The 17,111-nt window shown below is 44.1% G+C and overlaps 1 protein-coding gene across 3 annotated transcripts in view; it reads right to left on the bottom strand.

The window, feature by feature from the left end:
- Positions 1–473: 473 nt before the first annotated feature.
- Spg11 (spastic paraplegia 11 (autosomal recessive)) overlaps positions 474–17,111 on the bottom strand; it is a 58,468-nt gene continuing 41,830 nt past the window's right edge. For 2 of the 3 annotated variants that reach the window (XM_013010091.1, XM_013010092.1), the window contains exons 27-40: positions 16,671–16,778; positions 15,633–15,795; positions 12,944–13,158; positions 11,231–11,978; positions 8,218–8,357; positions 7,256–7,454; positions 6,416–6,553; positions 5,069–5,202; positions 4,328–4,435; positions 3,005–3,173; positions 2,580–2,668; positions 2,300–2,455; positions 1,875–2,026; positions 474–990 (exon numbers count right to left, since the gene is read on the bottom strand). In XM_013010091.1, the coding sequence (XP_012865545.1) occupies positions 813–990; positions 1,875–2,026; positions 2,300–2,455; positions 2,580–2,668; positions 3,005–3,173; positions 4,328–4,435; positions 5,069–5,202; positions 6,416–6,553; positions 7,256–7,454; positions 8,218–8,357; positions 11,231–11,978; positions 12,944–13,158; positions 15,633–15,795; positions 16,671–16,778 (2,697 nt within the window). In that variant the 3' untranslated portion in view covers positions 474–812. Of the gene's footprint in view, positions 991–1,874; positions 2,027–2,299; positions 2,456–2,579; positions 2,669–3,004; positions 3,174–4,327; positions 4,436–4,675; positions 4,810–5,068; positions 5,203–6,415; positions 6,554–7,255; positions 7,455–8,217; positions 8,358–11,230; positions 11,979–12,943; positions 13,159–15,632; positions 15,796–16,670; positions 16,779–17,111 lie in introns of those variants that run through there. The other variant, XM_013010093.1, reaches the window with a different exon arrangement.

Here is a 17,111-nt window from a genome sequence, read left to right as displayed (position 1 = left end):
TCTCTCTAGGGACTAGAGTGCCCTGTGTTCTTACTAAAGCTTAATCACTGTTGATGTAGTTACAGCTTTAAGACTGATTGGCCAGGCCTTTGGTAATATCACTATAGAGCAACAAAGGTGAGCTGCCTTCCTCTTATTTATTTGCAGAATTATTTTATTCTCTTTAGATAGACACTAAGACTTAGTTAAGAACATACTATAGAGTAATGGAGCCTACAACTCAGGTTACTGCTATAAGCATATAAATTGAGTGATTATTTTCTAAGTGATCTAACCAACTTTGTGTGGTCTTCTTTGTCCCTTCCAAACAACCAGAACAAAAAATGTTTAATTTTTCTCCCATAGGAAATAGAAACCTCAAAGCTCTGTAGACTACTAAGTGGAAAACAGGACCACAGAGCAATAATTACAGTAAATACTGTTTAAAGGCAGACAAGAGCTAAGATTTTCTTGGTAGTAATAATGACATACACTGAACTTTAAAGCCTATTTTAATAGAAAGAGCTAACAAATGAACATGTATTCCTTAACTGTGTAAATAATATTAAATTTCTTTGAAACTGGAATCTGCAGGCACAGGCATTTTTTAATCATTAAATCTTGAATGAGAGGAAGAATTTGATCTTTATGCCAGTATACATATATGAAGTTACTTAAGTCACTGAACAGTCACTTCACATAGGTAATGAAGTTCCTGCCACCCACAAAGGACCGATCTGGCTGTCAGTTCAGATCAAAAGTTACTCTGATCTTGGAGGACATCTGTCGGGAGTTCATTCAGTACAGGAAACTCCCACCTTTACCTTTGGAGTCTAACCTGCGAGCATGTCCTTTAGACAGCAACCTGTTTGAGGGTCCTTCAGAAGCCCATTCACAATATCAAGGAATTTATGTTCGTATGCCAATTTGTAGTACAGGTAGATATCGTCACAATATGAGAGCAACTTCTTCAGGTTTTCTGTGGCCATGTCAGTAGGCTGATGTTTATATCTAGACAAAGGAAGAGAAGATGGTGTTAAGATACTTATATCTTAAGTAAGGACTATTATTAGCTCAGTACCACTATCTGTACAGGAAAGGATATTGTAGACTGGGAAGTTCCTCATACAAGTATCCCTATACTTGTATACTTGTATGTGATAAATTGTTTCATTAATTACAATAAAGTTAGTATACCAAAAGGCCCATCTGGGTTAGGGTTGCCATTTTGGCACTCATGCTTATAAAGGCATCGTAAGCAAACGTCTCATTCATCTGTTGCAGAAATCTAAGTATCATTTTCTTGTAGTTTTGTTGTTTAGAGGGGGATTTGAATTCAGAACCTCTACCACTTAAGCCACACTACCACTACCAGCCTTTTTTTTTGCTTTAGTTTTTCAAATAATGTCTTTTGCCTGGGGCCAGCCTTGGACTGTGATTTTATCAACTTACAAACCTTATTGGAGCTAGAGTGGGCTCACTGACAATCCTTTGGATTATAGGCATGCACCACTACACCCAGGTTTGCTTTTTGCTGCTTTAGTTTTGTGTGTGGTTTTTTTTTTTGTTGTTGTTAAAAAAAAAAAAAAAGATGCTTTTGCTGTGTAGCCCAGGCTGGCCTCAACAGTCTTCTGGAGATTGACATCGCTGCCATCCTAAGCGGAAAGGCAACTGAAGGTATGAGGTATGTGGTGTACCTAGCCATAAATTACTTATTTCTGACCTAACCTCAAAGCTGAGGCAAGAGAACCTACATAGTTGACCCTTATTTCCCCAACAGATGGTATTTTGCTGTCGTGCCCAGACTCTCTTTCAAGCTCCTGTGACCTCAAGCAGTGTTTCTTGCCACAGCCTCCTGCCACAATGTCTGGTTTATGGTCAACTCGTATACTTACTTTTTGGAAATCTCTTCAAATATACTAGGTCTTAATGACTTTTGCTGCTTAAATTCCTCCAAATAATTGAAGTCGCCTTTAAGAATCACTTGTTGGTGTAGAATTTCAGCCCAGTCAGGAACAAAGTCATAGGCTTCAGCCACTATAGATGCCTTAAAAGGGAGAGACGTGAATCCATGTGATAGAAAATAGAAGGCTCAATCTTGCTCACATGGATTAATCAAAGGCAGTATTATTAGTCCCACTAACCCAACTGTGAAACAGTGAAAGGGCCGATTCCTTGTATCCCCCTTCAATAAAGGACAAGGACAAGCAGTCTCTGGACAGCCTTGAAGCTTAGTGCCATCCGGGGTGTGCCACTATGAATGTTGGGCTAATGGAGAAGGATGTGGCAATGCAGGGCTGACTATGGTTTCCTAGGATACCTGGTAGAACCGAGGTAGGGCCATGATACAGTCCATCAGCTTCTGGTGGCTCAAGTTGATGATCATTGTGTTCTGGCCAGTGTTCAGAAAGTGAATCTGTAGTGTTAGCAACTTGGTGAGCTGATGACAGTGCAGGGCCTGTCGCACACAGGAGTCCTGGAGGAGCAGAGTGGAGGGAGAAAAAGGTTTGGGCTGTGTTCACTCTGCCCTTGCGTGACCCGTGTCGCCTTCCCTCTTTACTTGCAAGAGCCCAAGACCAGTGTGGAATAACTGCACTTACCTTGGCATAGCTCTCTGCTGCATCCAGCATCAGAGTCAGGGCCTTCAGCAGCAGTTGCTTCAGCTGGGGTGTGTCCTGGAGGCTGTCCTCTGCAGGGAGAATGAAGGACATTTGTTTGTTACTCACTCCCCAAGTCAGCTGAGCCCACCCAGGAATAGCTAATGGTAGGCTAAAAAGAAAACCCCAGCTGTGTTCTGGGGGAGGCAGGTATGCCCCACGCTCAGATAAAGCTTTCACTACGTTAGGGGGTAGGATTCAGAGCCTCTAGTTCATTTCTCTGAAATGACAAAGGTTACTTAACATGACACTGAATGACAAAACACCCAGCAGAGCCTCTAAGGACCAAACTCATGGGCGGTTGCCCTTAGTCCTAAGGGCCTTGTGTGGCCAGCAGTATGGTGCTGGAAGTGCTGCTGTGACCTTACCCCAGGGCTGCGACTCAATCAATTTCAGTTGGATGCGAGCAGCTGCCTCATGATTCTCCCCTATCTCTCGGCACATACTAAAGCACAGTGCAATCATATTGTGTTTCTCACTGTCCCCAGGGTGGCAGCGTTTGATGTAGTCCAGCAGAGCTGTCTTCAGGGTGCCATTCTGCCCAGGGGGGAAAAAAAAGTACCAAAATCTCAACAAGAGACTGCAAGGAAGGACTGGCCAATTCCCTTGGTTTGAAAGTATTCCAAGAAAAGATGATCAAAAATAAAAGTTGATGCTGTGTGAATCAATCCTTTCAGAAGGGAGAGAAGCCTTAAAGATACACATACGCACATCCAACAATTCTTTTCTAAGACTTTATCCTAAAGAAGCAGAGAAGAGTGCTAATGTGAATGTGACAAAGATATTTAGAATTAGGAACAATCCAGATTTCAAATAAGGGCTAGGAGTATCTTATAGCCATTAAAACAGATGAAAAGGACTATGTTTAAGGAATAGTCATGGTCCACTTACTAATAATATAGACAATTTCATAATTTCACAGCATGATATGCATTTTGTTAAAGCATAAATATATATACACATTTTTGGGTACATGTACAAAGAAAGGGCCTCTACCATGTTTTTAGCAGTGGCTATCTCTAGATGGTGGGTAATACTGAGGACCTTCTGTATTGTTTTCAAAGTGTCTTGTCAAATATGCATTACTTTTGTAATAAAAAAGTTATTAAATATTTAAATCAAAAAACTGCCTCAAAAGCAATTTAAGAAACCCTCTAGAAGGACCTGTGTCTGTTTGCTTCTGTCAGTGGGACTGGTCTATCCTTAAACTGGCCCAACATTAAAGAGATGCTTTTTTACTCTGTCGCCTAATCTTGATTGGCTGGGCCCCTGTTCCTGGAAGCCAAAAATCCACTCTGGTTTTTAACTCTTCAGAGTGAAACGAACAGAGGCAGCAGAAATGAGCTGTATGACATTGGAAACAACGTAGGCTCCAGATAAGGTGAAGTCAGGAGGCCGGGTCAATATAAATGGCTCCTTGGCTTTTTCCTAACGACTCCTAGTGACATAGTTTTCCTCATCAGAGCTGACAATTCACGTTCACCGGTTTGCCCCTGCTAGACACGTTAAACTAGAAAGGCAGGGGAGAGAAGCTGAGGCCAAAAGGTTCAATATCATTAACTGATTTGTGTATGTCCCAGGAAGGTCCCCGAATCCCTCCCTAAAGAAGCTATGGTTCACTCTGAGCTTCTTCCTAAGAAGTTAAAACTCTTGAATGTCACCCTGTCTGGCAGTCATTTCTTCATACCTACCGGATCCAGCTTCTTCCTCATCAGCACTTCGAAGTAGTGCTTTCTATACAGCAAATCAAATATGTATGTCATCTCATTGTATCGCCCAATGCCAGTGAGGAGACGCACCTGTGGAGAGGCCACTTGCATCAGAATCATCTGAGTTTACCAGACCAGAACACTGCCCCCATCCACCTGGCTGCTTTCAAATGCTAAGCTCCGTCTAGGGTATCTTGCTCCATCGAATGGGCAAGCTGCTATGTATGCCTCGCTGACTCCCGTGCAACAAGGGAGCTTCTGTGCAGGATTTGGAAACGCTAGTCTGGAATGCCACTGGCTGGCTCCCTTCTATGCGTGACACTTACGTGCCTTCTGGGCAGCTCTTCCTCTTCCTTTCAATGGGCTACTGGTTTGCTCACTTTGCCAGGTCAGAATTTAGGGAGGCAAACAGGGCTTGAGTAGGAAATTCACAGATCAGAGGATGGATGACCTAAATTATTGTTCTGGGAGAAGTGTAGCTATCTTGGCCTCTGGAAGAGCAAAATTCCTTGCAGGAGAGGATGGCAGCCCTGGAACATGGCAGACTTCCTATTCCTTTGGAGTAATACCCAATTCTGATGGAAATCATCCTGAGGAGAAGACTGGGCTGCCCACCAACTGTTCAGTAGGTGTTACCTAGAGAGGCAGAACTCCCTAAGCCAGCTCCCAGCTTCTCACAAAAGCTGCCTTGGAATGGAGGGAGAAGCTAAGAGGGTTACTCACCACCAGTCCATACTCCTCATTGGGGGCCAAGTGGTTATCTGTGAGCATCCGGGCAGCTTGCAGGACTCTAATGATGCCCTCCATGTGGCAAGTCAGCGTGAAGCAGTGATGGGCCAGGATCAGGAGCTCTGTGGCTGGGCAGGTAGGACACTAGTAAGATAGGGTGATAACTGCTGGCCACCAGTGTTGACCCTGAAGAGCCCTTACTCCTGAGGGCCTTATCAACATGTTTACAACCGGAAAAAAATGGAGACAAATCTAAAATAATCACAACCAGGCACCGCTGACTCATCTGTAATCCTAGCTACTCAGGAGGCCGAGATCTGGATCACAGTTCAGAGGCAGCCCAGGTAGTTAAGGCCAGGAGATTTTCATCTCCAGTTAATGACCAGAAAACCTCAAGTGGAGTTGTGTCTCCAAGTGATGAGAGCTTTATGGAAGTTCAGGGCCATGTGCTATGTGAATGAGTATGTATTACCCACAGGTAGTGGGGCAGAACCCCGTGCCTCCATCCTGTGTGGGAAGCACTCTCGCCACCAAGGTGCACCTCCATCCCATGTAATGCCTGTATAGACAGTAATAAAACACCTCTAATCACCCTAGTCGTGCAGAGAAAGAAACCATACCACGGAGTTTCTGAAGTCTTTAGAAAAATTTCCAGGGACTGCCTTAAAATACCACCACCACCACTCCATTTTTTTCTTGTCTCCATCTTCTCCCCTTTTTTTTGTAGCATGGGGGATGAATCCAGGGCCATGGACATGTTAGACAAGTTTTTTGAGGTTGGAGGCGATGGAGCTCAGGCTGGCCTCCTGCCTTCACCTCCCAAGTACTGGGATTTCAAGCTGTTACCACCATGCACTGCTCAGCTATAAACTGATCCTTCTCCAAACTTGTTTTCTCCCTTCTAAAATGGGGACACTATGGGCTGGGAAGGTGGCTCAGTGGTAGAGCGCTTGCCTTGCATGCCTGAGGCCCTGGGTTCAATTCCTCAGCACCACATAAGCAAAAAGGAAAAAGCCGGAAGTGGCACTGTGGCTCAAGTAGTAGAGTGCTAGCCTTGAGCTGAAGAGCTGAGGGACAGCACCCAGGCCCAGAGTTCAGGCCCCACGACCGGACCAAAAAAAAAAAAAAAAGATTAAAAATAAATAAAAAATAAAATGGGGACACTAGAGTACTTTTCCAAACCTTAGAAACTATTCGTTGAACTCAATGATTTCTTCTACAAACTTATAATTCATACTGGAGCATGAGCTGTCCAGATCAGGAAAAAAGACACATCTGGTCCCAATCTTGTGGAGAACTTTTTAGGCCCAAAACATGTAAAGAGAAAGACTAAAGACTTACTGCAAGACAGTTCCCCCTGGGGAACACAGGAGATCTTATCCAACAACTTCATGCCCACCAACGTGCGGTCTTGACACAGAGCTGTCAGCTGCAGAAAGGTCTGGCTTTCTTCTGCTGGGTTGAACATTTGCTTATGTCCTGCACAGAATGATGAGAAAGGCACCAGGGAAGTAATCTCACAGTTCCCTCTAGAACTCTCCTAGTTAAGTTCAAAAACCCTGCCTAGCCCAGCACTGATGGTTCATGCCTATAATCCTAGCCCTTCAGGAAGCTATGAGCTGAGGATCACACTTTGAAGCCACCCAGGACAGGAAAGGCTGGGAGACTTTGCTCCAAATAATCATCAGAAAATCACAGTAGAGCTGTAGCTCAAAGTGGTGGAGTACTAGCCATGTGTGAAAAAAGCTCAGGGACAATGCCCAGACCCCGAGTTCAAGCTATTGTTGGGGTTGAGCTTGAGCTCTTGTTGGCTTCCCCACCGTTCCCCCACCCCCCTCCTCAAGGCTTTACCACTTGAACTACAGCTCTGCTTTCAACTTTTACTAGACTTTCCTGCCCAGGCTGGCTCCAAACCTCATCTGAGCTTCCTGAATAGCTAGGGTTACAGGCGTGAGCCACCAGTACCCAGTCAACTTTTGGGAGTTCTTGCTTAGAGAGGCAAAACTAAGCATTATCATGAAACAGTAAAAAGCAATAAAATTACTGCAGTGTGTCCTCTTAGAATGTAATCAGGAATCTTGCAAAGGTAACATGCAAGCTACATATGAGCTTAACCAAACTTAATTCTGGGAACCTCAAAATAACATGTGGGAGGTAGAGGAAATCTGGAAGGCAAGATACCTGTGCCCTCTGATGGGGCCAGCAGCTCCCATGTCACCTCTTCAGCCACAATTTCAGCTACAGTTTCTGGCTGAAGGCCCTGGGTGCTAATGAAGGCATGGGCTCGTCTGCACCTGTCGGGCTTCTGAGAGGCCAAGATTGCCCGAAGAGTGGTCTTGCCATCTTGGGCAGCTACATCTGCATAGGAACAGTCCAACTCCTGAGAGGAAGGTGAAGGCCACAGTTACTTTTAGAAGCCAGGTAAAAGTAAAGGCTCATTCTCAAGTGTGCTGTGGATAGGCACCATTGTTTTCTGAGCTTAAAGATCCCACACTCTGAGTAAGAAACTTAGAAGTGAGTGGAAAGCACTACTATCATTTTGGCCAAAGCTAGATCCAAGCAGAAGAAAAGTATGTCATCAAAGCATCAGGTGACCACCTCTTGTAGAACGCTGATCATTTTTCAAACATTAGGAAAGTTGAGAAAGTAAGATAAAGCAGCAAAACCCTCAATTTCCAAAAAAAAAAAAAAAAAAATCAGTCTTCTAAGGAAAAAGATTGTAAGACTTGGCTTTGATTCAAGTTCTTCCATCCTATCTACTCATTTTCTCCCTCAATCAGTAGAGAGCTATGGACAGTTCCTGGCTGTTCTGGCTCCTGTTCTACTCAAGCAACACTTGTGATCTAGCTGGAACAGTTCCAGTCGTCATACATGAAGAGTGAGAAACCCATGGAAGTGGACGTGTCTTGCCCTAGCTTTTTCTAGGATGAGCTCAGGGGATACTCCACTGGCCTCACACTGGGCCTGGTGTCCTCCAGTCGTCCCCAAACATGGACTGCAGGGGCAAGCATCTCCCAAGAGTATAAGGCCATGATTACTAGCTGAAGGGCTGTCATAGCAGTGTCCAAAGTTTACCTTCAAATAACTGCTGCCCTCTCAGCGGGATTCCTGTCGGGTTGGCACCCATCTGCCACGCCACATACCTTAGCAAGTTCGTATAGACAGAGGACCTGCCGGCAGTAGTTCTTTCCATTGAGACATGTGCTGGTCAGAGTCTCCAGATTTGTCACTGTCTCGTCACTGCGGGATACCATCACAAATGACTGGCTATCCAGGCTGGAAGCTGGAAGCAAGCACGAGTCAGGTCTCAAGGCAGTGGGGTAGGATGGTAAGATCAGGCTCAGAGATCCCGGGGCTTTTTCGTATCTGCTTGCAGCAGCCTGCACTCCCCTCGCTTCTCAATCTAGGACCACATCTGACAGGACATCCCTCTTTTTTTTTTTTTTTGTACCAGTCCTGGGGCTTGAAGTCAGGGCTAGGGTACTGTCCCTGAGCCTTTTTGCTCAAGGCTGAGGATATTCTACCATCGGCTTTTTAGTGGTTAATTGGAGATGAGTATCACGGATTTTCCTGCCTAAGCTGGCTTCAAACCATGATCCTCAGATCTCAGCATTCCAAGGATTACAGGTCTGCCATTAGAGCCTGGGCAGATTTCTTTACATACTTATGTATTGTTCTTGTTGTACTAAGCATATTAAACTTCTGCATTTAATGCCTGAATATAAATCAAAATATACTTTGAAAACAATGCAACTCAGATCACGTTGTTGCTATTCAGCATTCACGGTAGGATCCATCTAGGTAAAATGCAATAGACGGGCTGCTTTTGTCTCCCACTGAACTCAAGAAAACACTGGGGCTGGGAAGGTGGCTCCGTGGTAGAGTGCTTGCCTTGCATGCATGAGGCCCTGGGTTCAATTCCCCAACACCACATATGCAAAAAGAAAAAAAGCCGGAAGTGGCGCTGTGGCTCAAGTGGTAGAGCGCTAGCCTTGAGCTGAAGAGCTGAGGGACAGCGCCCAGGCCCAGAGTTCAGGCCCCACGACGGGACCCAAAAAATAAAAAAAAAAAAAAAAGAAAACTTAACACTGCCTGCAGTGGCTGCATGTGATGGCTGGAATTAGTTCCCAGTCTGGTAACCCCTAGCCTGAATACAGTGCTGCCTCACAGCCACAGTTGAGCACTGCAGTAAAAGGAGGGGGCGGTGGATGTGGGCAAAGGAAACAATCAGGAGCTGCTAAGAATCTGTTGTAGAATAAAAATGAAAGGGGAAGCGGTCAGTGAAATGGAAGAGAGGGTAACACATCATCCAGTCTGAGGGAAAAAAACAGATTGAAAGAAAACATGAGCAAAGCAAGCTCTGAGAAATAATGACAAAGTCCTAAAGTTGTGAGATCAAAATTGCAGAAGGGAAGAAAGGATATGGAGTTTAAACAGATGCTTCAGCTTGGCACGCTGGGTGCAAGCCTACAGTCTCACCACTTTGGAGGCTGAGGCAGGAGGATTGCCGCTTGGGCTACACAGCAAGAACCTATTTTTAAAAAATTGATTTTCAAAACTCTATGGCTAAAGAGCTGGAGGAATGGCTCACCAGTAACACCTGCCTAGCAAGCATGCAGCTTTGAGTTCAAACTGCAAAAAAGACGGGGGTGGGGTGGAAGGAGACTAAGTGAAATGTGTAAACCAGATGTATTGAAACAGCCCAGTGAACCCCAAATAAACTCAGTGAAAACAACTAAAGAAACATGTAGTAATGTATAAGTAACAATAACTCAAATAACTAAGGATTTGTGGGATTTTTTTTTTTTTTGTCAGTCTTGGGGCTGGGTGGTGTCCATCAGATTTTCAACTCAAGGCAAGCACTCTACCTCTTGAGCCACTTCCGGTTTTCTGGTGATTAATTTAAGAGTCTCACAGACTTTCCTGCCCAGGCTGGCTTTGAACCATGATCCTCATATCTCAGCCTCCTGAGAAGCTAGGATTACAGGTGGGAGCCACTAGTGTCCAGCTTGTGGGATTTTTTTGTATGCCATACAATGGAAGCCAAAAGAAAGTAATACATTTCTAAGTGCTTCAGTTTTTTTTTCCTATACCCAGCAAAAACACTCTTCATAAGTGAAAGTGTAATAGACACTTGAGTAAAGGAAAAACTGGGAGAAAAAAAATGAAAAATGAAACTAAACAAAACGACCAAAAATCTAAGAATCTGTTGCTATTAAGTGGTTTTAAAAGAATGTCTAAAGAAGATCCTCAGAAAGAAACCTGGGACATAAGGAATAGAGAGGAGGAAAGTTTTGTATAATAGATTTTGTACCTCTTGAGTTTGTAAAAAAACATTTTGTTTAAAATCCAACATTTTAGCACTATTTGATGGGATTTTCAAAGTGTAAGGTATTACAGAAGACAGATGTTCAGGAATAACAGGAAAGAGATCTATTTGGTAGTAAGAGTGACATATTCAAGTTGAAAGCAGGTGGCTCACAACTGTAATCCTAGCTACTCAGGAAGCAGTCAGGGCACAAAAGTCCATGTGACTCTTATCTCCAATAAATTACTCAGAAAAGCCAGAAGTAGTGCTGTGACTCAAGTGGTGGAGCACTAGCCTTGAGCACAGAGAAGCTCAGTAACAGTGCACAAGGCCCAGGCAAAGAAAGAAGAAAAAACACACACACACACACACATTTGTTTTTTTAGCCAGGCGCTGGTGGCTCACCCCTATAATCCGAGCTACTCAGGAGGCTGAGATATGAGGATTGCGGTTCAAAGCCAGCCTGGGCAAGAAAGTCCGTGAGACTCTTATCTCCAATAAACTACTCAGAAAAAGCTGGAAGTGGGCACTGTAACTCAAAGTGGTAGAGCACTAGCTTTGAGAAAAAAGCAGCTCAGGGACAGCACTCAGGCCCTGAGGTCAAGCCTCAGGACTGGCCAAAAAAAAGAAAAAGAAATATTTGTACAGAATAAATACCAGTGGACTAGTTACAAGTAAGATAACTGATACTGTATTTTTTAAGTCTAATTGTATAGCTAATTATGTGAGTTATGGATTACCTAGAAAAAGCTGTTTCCCCCTTAACTTAGTGTAACTATTAAGCCCTTCCCTTGAAGAAATGGTCAACAGTAGCATCTGGCAGCCAGGCCAGTGTGATCTTCACTTACTGCTGTGGGCTTTCCTTAGAGGAATGCCCAGGTCCTCCTGTTCCTCAGGCAGCCTGGCACTCTGCAGCAGAGTGCGGATCTCTGGGTGCAGGTCGTCCATACTGGCGTCCCCTGAGGCCAAAGCTCTGCAGTGCAACACCAATGCCACATCTCGGCTATAGAAATGAAAATACCGGCATACTCGGCTGGCTTCATGAATACAGCCATCATCCAGTAGGCGCCCAATCAAAAAGTTCAGTGACTCCTGCTCTTTCCAGTCTAGTCTATTTTCACATGTCTCTTTGGATGGAAGGCCATTAAGCTCTAGGTATTTTGACGTGTTCAAAGCAGCCAACTTGGAGAAGGAAAACTCACTGGCTAAGCTGCCAAAAGAAAGTTCCCCGCTAGTTGAGATCTGTCGAGAAAACCTAGGCTCTGTTGCCTCTGGATTCCGTCTCAAGGTGTGCTGTGTGATACGGCAGATCCAGATCTGCTGCTCCAGCTCCTCCAGCTGCTCCAATGGCACCGGCTCTTCCTGGGCAAGCCAGTGCCCTGCCAGGGTGAGCAACAAGTGGCGCTCCGCAGTGCTGCCTGGTCCAGCTTGATGCTCACAGGCCACAAGGGCCTGCGTGGAGAAGAAGGAAGAGGCTGCTTTGTTTGAAATGGAATTCTTCTTAAAATTCTCATGGCATTTTTTCCAGAAGTCAATTCTTGTTTGTTTCAAGGACCACTGTGCAATGTGTTTTAAGGTCTGCATTTCCTTTAACGTCTGAAATTTAACAAAGCATATTTTAGGCTTTCCTAGATATATATCATACAGGTACTTACACATACAGAGTTAAAAACCAAGTCAAAGCTGGGCATGGGTGGCTCACGCCTGTAATCCTAGCTACTCAGGAGGCTGAGATCTGAGGATCGCGGTTCAAAGCCAGCCCGGGCAGGAAAGACCGTGAGGCTCTTATCTCCAATAAACCCTAGAAAATCAGAAGTGGTGCTGTGGCTCAAGTGGTAGAGTGCTTGCCTTGAGCTGAAGAGCACAAGGACAGTGCCCAAGCCCAGAGTTCAAGCCCCACCACCGACAAAAAAAAGTCGAATCAAGAGACCATGATTCTTGGCCACACATGAATTGAAGAGCAATTCTCAACTTACATAACTGAATGAGGTCCAAAGGGAAGCCACCCTGTTTATATTTAATTCGGATTTAAAGGAAAATAGTTGAAGGCATCTAAACACATTTAAAGCAGTCTTCAATAACAGACATCTTAGCTCATCCATTTCTGAAAGCAATGTATGTGTCAAAGTTTCCTATAAATTGTACCTCATTTGCTTCTCTGTATGTATAGACCAGAGGCTATAATCCTAGCTACTTGGACATCTAAAAGCAAAAGGATCATAGTTTGTGGTGAGCCTAGGATTTCACAAGACCCCTTCTGACACATTGGGGCACACCTGTTGGCCCAAGTGAAGTGCAAGGCTAAGATTGGGAAGATCACAGTACCAGAGGCCAAGCTGAGCAGAAAAAACTGTATGGTTATGATACCTGCAAAAAGCCTAAAAAGCAAGCAGCTCATGGTTCAGATGCATGCCTAGGTAGAAAGGAGACCTTATCCCAAATTAACCAGTGAAAACCAGGGCCAAAGGTATGGCTCAGTGGTGTCATGCTAGCCTATCAAGTTTCAAACCCTAACACTGCCAACAAAATAAAAACTACCCAGTATAAAGGAATAATGATACCTCTTCAATAACCAAGCTGTCCACAGGCAACTCAGCTAATTCGGCCACTCTTCTGGCCAAAGCAAACTGCCCATCCATCTGCAGTCTTTCCAAAATGGATTTACATTCATGCTGGAAATTCTCAATGCTGTAGTTGGTAATAATTACATGATTAATAGCTATGGATGTATCCTTCAAAATCTGGCTAAGGACACACAGCTTCTTCACATCTGGACCTGTGCCAAAGAAAAGATACAAATCATCAAATCCTGCTGTTACTTTGAGAACAACGAAGTATTAGGGGAAAAAAAGTATGTTTACCATATCAGTGTGAGTAAAGAAAAACAAAAACTTTTCAGTTTATGGGCTGGGAAGGTGGCTCAGTGGTAGAGCGCTTGCCTTGCATGCTTGAGGCCCTGGGTTCAATTCCTTAGCACCACATAAGCAAAAAGAAAAAAGCCGGAAGTGGCGCTATGGCTCAAGTGGTAGAGCACTAGCCTTGAGCTGAAGAGCTGAGGGACAGTGCCCAGGCCCAGAGTTCAGGCCCCACGACCGGACCCCCCCGCCAAAAAAAAAGTTTTCAGTTTAGTTGGCAGAAGCCATAGGTCTTTCTTCATATACCAAAGATGCCAAAAAATAGCCATGTGAAGTCCTTAGTAGTAAAGTCTGTTGACCCTGCCTACCCTATTTAACCTACATAGATGATGGTGGCCTTTAATAGCAATATACAGTAAGCTTGAGAAGCTTTTAGCCATTCACTCATTAGTCATATCCTTCTCTAATTTTTGCTCTTACCTTGATCAAATTTGTGTGGTTAGATCAAATTTGTGTAGTCCTTGTGGATCAAGACACAAAAAATGTGCATGATAACTCAAACTGTACTGGCCACTCTCACAGGTTTGCACATGGCTCTGCAGTCAGAGCAGAGCATTATTTGCTGCTTCTGGCTGCTGGCTGCCTAACATAAGGAGACCCAGCAGAGCTCTTCTTGATGTCTCTCAACATTACTTCTGGGAATACAGAAATTCTCAACTGGGCCTACTACGGGGTGGGGGGCTTTGGTGCGATGATCATGAGTTCAAGACCAGTACAAGTCAAGTTACAAAGACCCTATTCACAAACAAAAACAAAAGGGCTGGGGTCATAGAAACACTTGCCTAACACCTGGTAGAGTATTTCCCCAACTTATTTGGGGCTCTGGGTTCAATCTCCAGGAAGAGGGGGAAAAAAGAATTCTAGCTAGGCACTGGTGGTTCAGACCTGTCATCTTAGCTACTCAGGAGGCTGAGCTCTGAGAATGTAGTTCAAAGTCAGCTGGGGCAGGAAAATCCATGAGATTCTCTAACCACCAAAAAGTTGGAAGTGGAGCTGTGGCTCAAGTGGTAGAGCACTAGCTTTGGGCAAAAAGCTCAGGGACAGTGCACATGCCCGAGTTCAAGCTTCAGTACCAGTGTGCACGTGTGTGCGCGCAAGGGCGCACACATTCTCTCTCTCTCTCTCTCTCTCTCTCTCTCTCATCTGGGCATGGCTGCACAGACCTATAATCACAGCACTTGGGAAGCTAAAGAAAACAATCACAAGTTTGAGGTTAGTAGTGACTTTTTTGGCCAGCTTGGGCTATAAAGTGAGTTCCAAAGAAAAAAGTAATTTATATGAATAAAAGTACTATAGTAATGGCTAACAATGTAGTTAAACCTTATATAAGTCTTATAAATGCTACATTTTAGAAACATACTTTCTCCTGTCTCCAGACCTAGAGCCTGAATTGGCATTGAGCCCAGCATTTGTGTTTGGTGCAAATCTAAGCCATCCAACTCAACATCTGTTAAGTTAAAAAATAACAATATCCCAGCCTTGAACATTTAACAATCTAGAATAAAGGGGTATTACCTATCAACAAAAACTTGTAACTATCAAATAAGTAGATAAGAGTAAGGCAATATTGGCTTGATGTAGTCAGCCACGAGCTTAGAGACTGCCAGGAATCTGGCAGACTGAAGGAATCTGAGAAAAGTATGTGCAGTTTGTCTGAAATGACCAAAATGAACTGTGCAGTCCTCAAACATGATTGTGACCCTGAGCAGTGAGGACATGTTAAGGTTACTTCTAAGAGAGAGTGACAGTGACATGGTAATTATAGTGGCTTGTCAGGGGGAAATGTGGCTGTATGACACAGCTTAGAACAACCTGGGTTGTGTTATTCATGGTGGGTGCCACGGTGCTGTGTTTTGAATGTGTGTCATTTGCTGCTTTTTCTTGGTGCTTGCTAGCTATTCTACAGTATGAGCCATGCCTCTTTGTTTTGGTTATTTTATGATAGGGTCTCCATTTTTGCCAGGTCTAGTCTAGACCACATTCCTATTTATGCTTCCTGTCAAAGCTGGGATGACAGGTGTGTGCCACTGTACCCAGGTATGTATTGGTTGAAATGGAATCTTGTGAACTTTTTGCTCAGGTGAGCCTTGATCCTGTAATCCTCCAAACCTCAGCTTCCCAAACAGCTAAGATATCATGTGTGAGCCACTGCACCTGGCTGTAAGGTATTGAATATAATTTACCCAAATTTGAAGTTACAAATATTCATGCTGGACTGTCAATAACCTATCTTATGCATTTTAATATACTGACTGCCCCGCTAAAATATTTTTAAGCTTAAGGAAGCTAACTTCTTAACAGCAACTTGAGGATAAAGGTTGTTTTACTATCTTACCATCACTGAAGAGATGCTCTGCTCCAACATACAGCTGTAAAAGTTTTCCCAGCTCATACTGCGTCTGGCACTGCTGTGGCATAAGCTTTAATAGGAAACACATCTGATCCTTCAGCCATGTGACAGGAATGACAGGGAGGACGCTGGCGGTTGCTGTATCGAGCTGGGAAAACAACAGGGGCTTAGGGAGAGTGCTTCACAGGAACAAACAATCAAAACGTCCAGATTTGGGAAGAAGGAAGGCAAGATGTCCTGAGAAATGATCTCCTGTTCCTGAACAGAACCTGGGAAGGGCTCAGGGCAGCGTCACCCTCTCTGTGCTTCACAAAGCCCAGCTACAGTCAAATAACCGATTCAGCATTTTCAAGTATATGTTTTAAAGTCTTCATTTAACGTAAATGACCAATGTGGCAGACAGCAGAAGCAGACTCCCCATGATGATCGATGTGAGAGCAGAAAATGTGCATGTGCCCTTGTCTTGCTTTTCACAGAGTACTTTTGGGATCTAAAAGGCAAAAATGCCAAAACCCCCAAGCAGGACAAAGGTGCATCTTCTTTCCTACCTTAAAACTTCATTTTTCTTAAGGTTGATAAGCTCAGCATGATAAATAGGCGTGAGGAAAGTAGCTCAAAGTTAAAGACTAAAACTGACCCGTTGTTTTTTCACTAGTGGGGATTCACCTTGCGGCCTTGGGATAACTATGTAAGCACTCTACCACTTGAGCCACTCTTTCTGTCACTTGGACAGAGACTAAAGTGGTACTGAACATGCTGAACGTAACACTGTTGGAACTGTCCCATGTGCCTCCTCTTCTGCTGTCCACAGCAGAGACAATGGTATCTGATCAATGAATTTTTTCTTACTGAACTTGGCTACAACACCAGCAGTCTCTGTTCCTGAAAACGGATGACTTCTGTCCTTGCTTCTCCAGCTCAGGAATGGCTTAAGTGAATATGAACATAACCACTAGCCCCCTGCTTGCTCAAGACAACCATACAGTCCATTTCAGATAAATGAGAAAGAACACTCCAACTTACAGTTTCAAGACTCTTCTGCAACTCCAGGAGTTTAGTTTGGGCATCCTTGTAATTCTTGAAGAACATACACAGTTCATACATCTCTAGCATCAGTAGTAATGGGGAATCCTTTGAGGAACAGTTTAAAATTAGAAACTTTTGAAGTTGGTATTTTCTCAAATGAAAAATGCCAAATGGGAGCAAACTAAACATTGTTAATAGCTTTTTAATAGAATTAAGTTATACATATTAAGAAATGAAAATTGCTTCTGAGCCGGGCGCTGGTGGCTCACGCCTGTAATCCTAGCTACTCAGGAGGCTGAGATCTGAGGATCGTGGTTCAAAGCCAGCCCGGGCAGGAGAGACCTTGAGACTCCTATCTCCAATAAACCACCAGAAAACCGGAAGTGGCGCTGTAGCTCAAGTGGTAGAGCACTCGCCTTGAGCTGAAGAGCTGAGGGA

Source organism: Dipodomys ordii, unplaced genomic scaffold (assembly GCF_000151885.1).
Source record: "Dipodomys ordii isolate 6190 unplaced genomic scaffold, Dord_2.0 Scaffold11, whole genome shotgun sequence".
NCBI classification, from domain to species: Eukaryota; Metazoa; Chordata; class Mammalia; order Rodentia; family Heteromyidae; genus Dipodomys; species Dipodomys ordii.
This window is presented reverse-complemented; position numbering and strand designations above follow the sequence as displayed.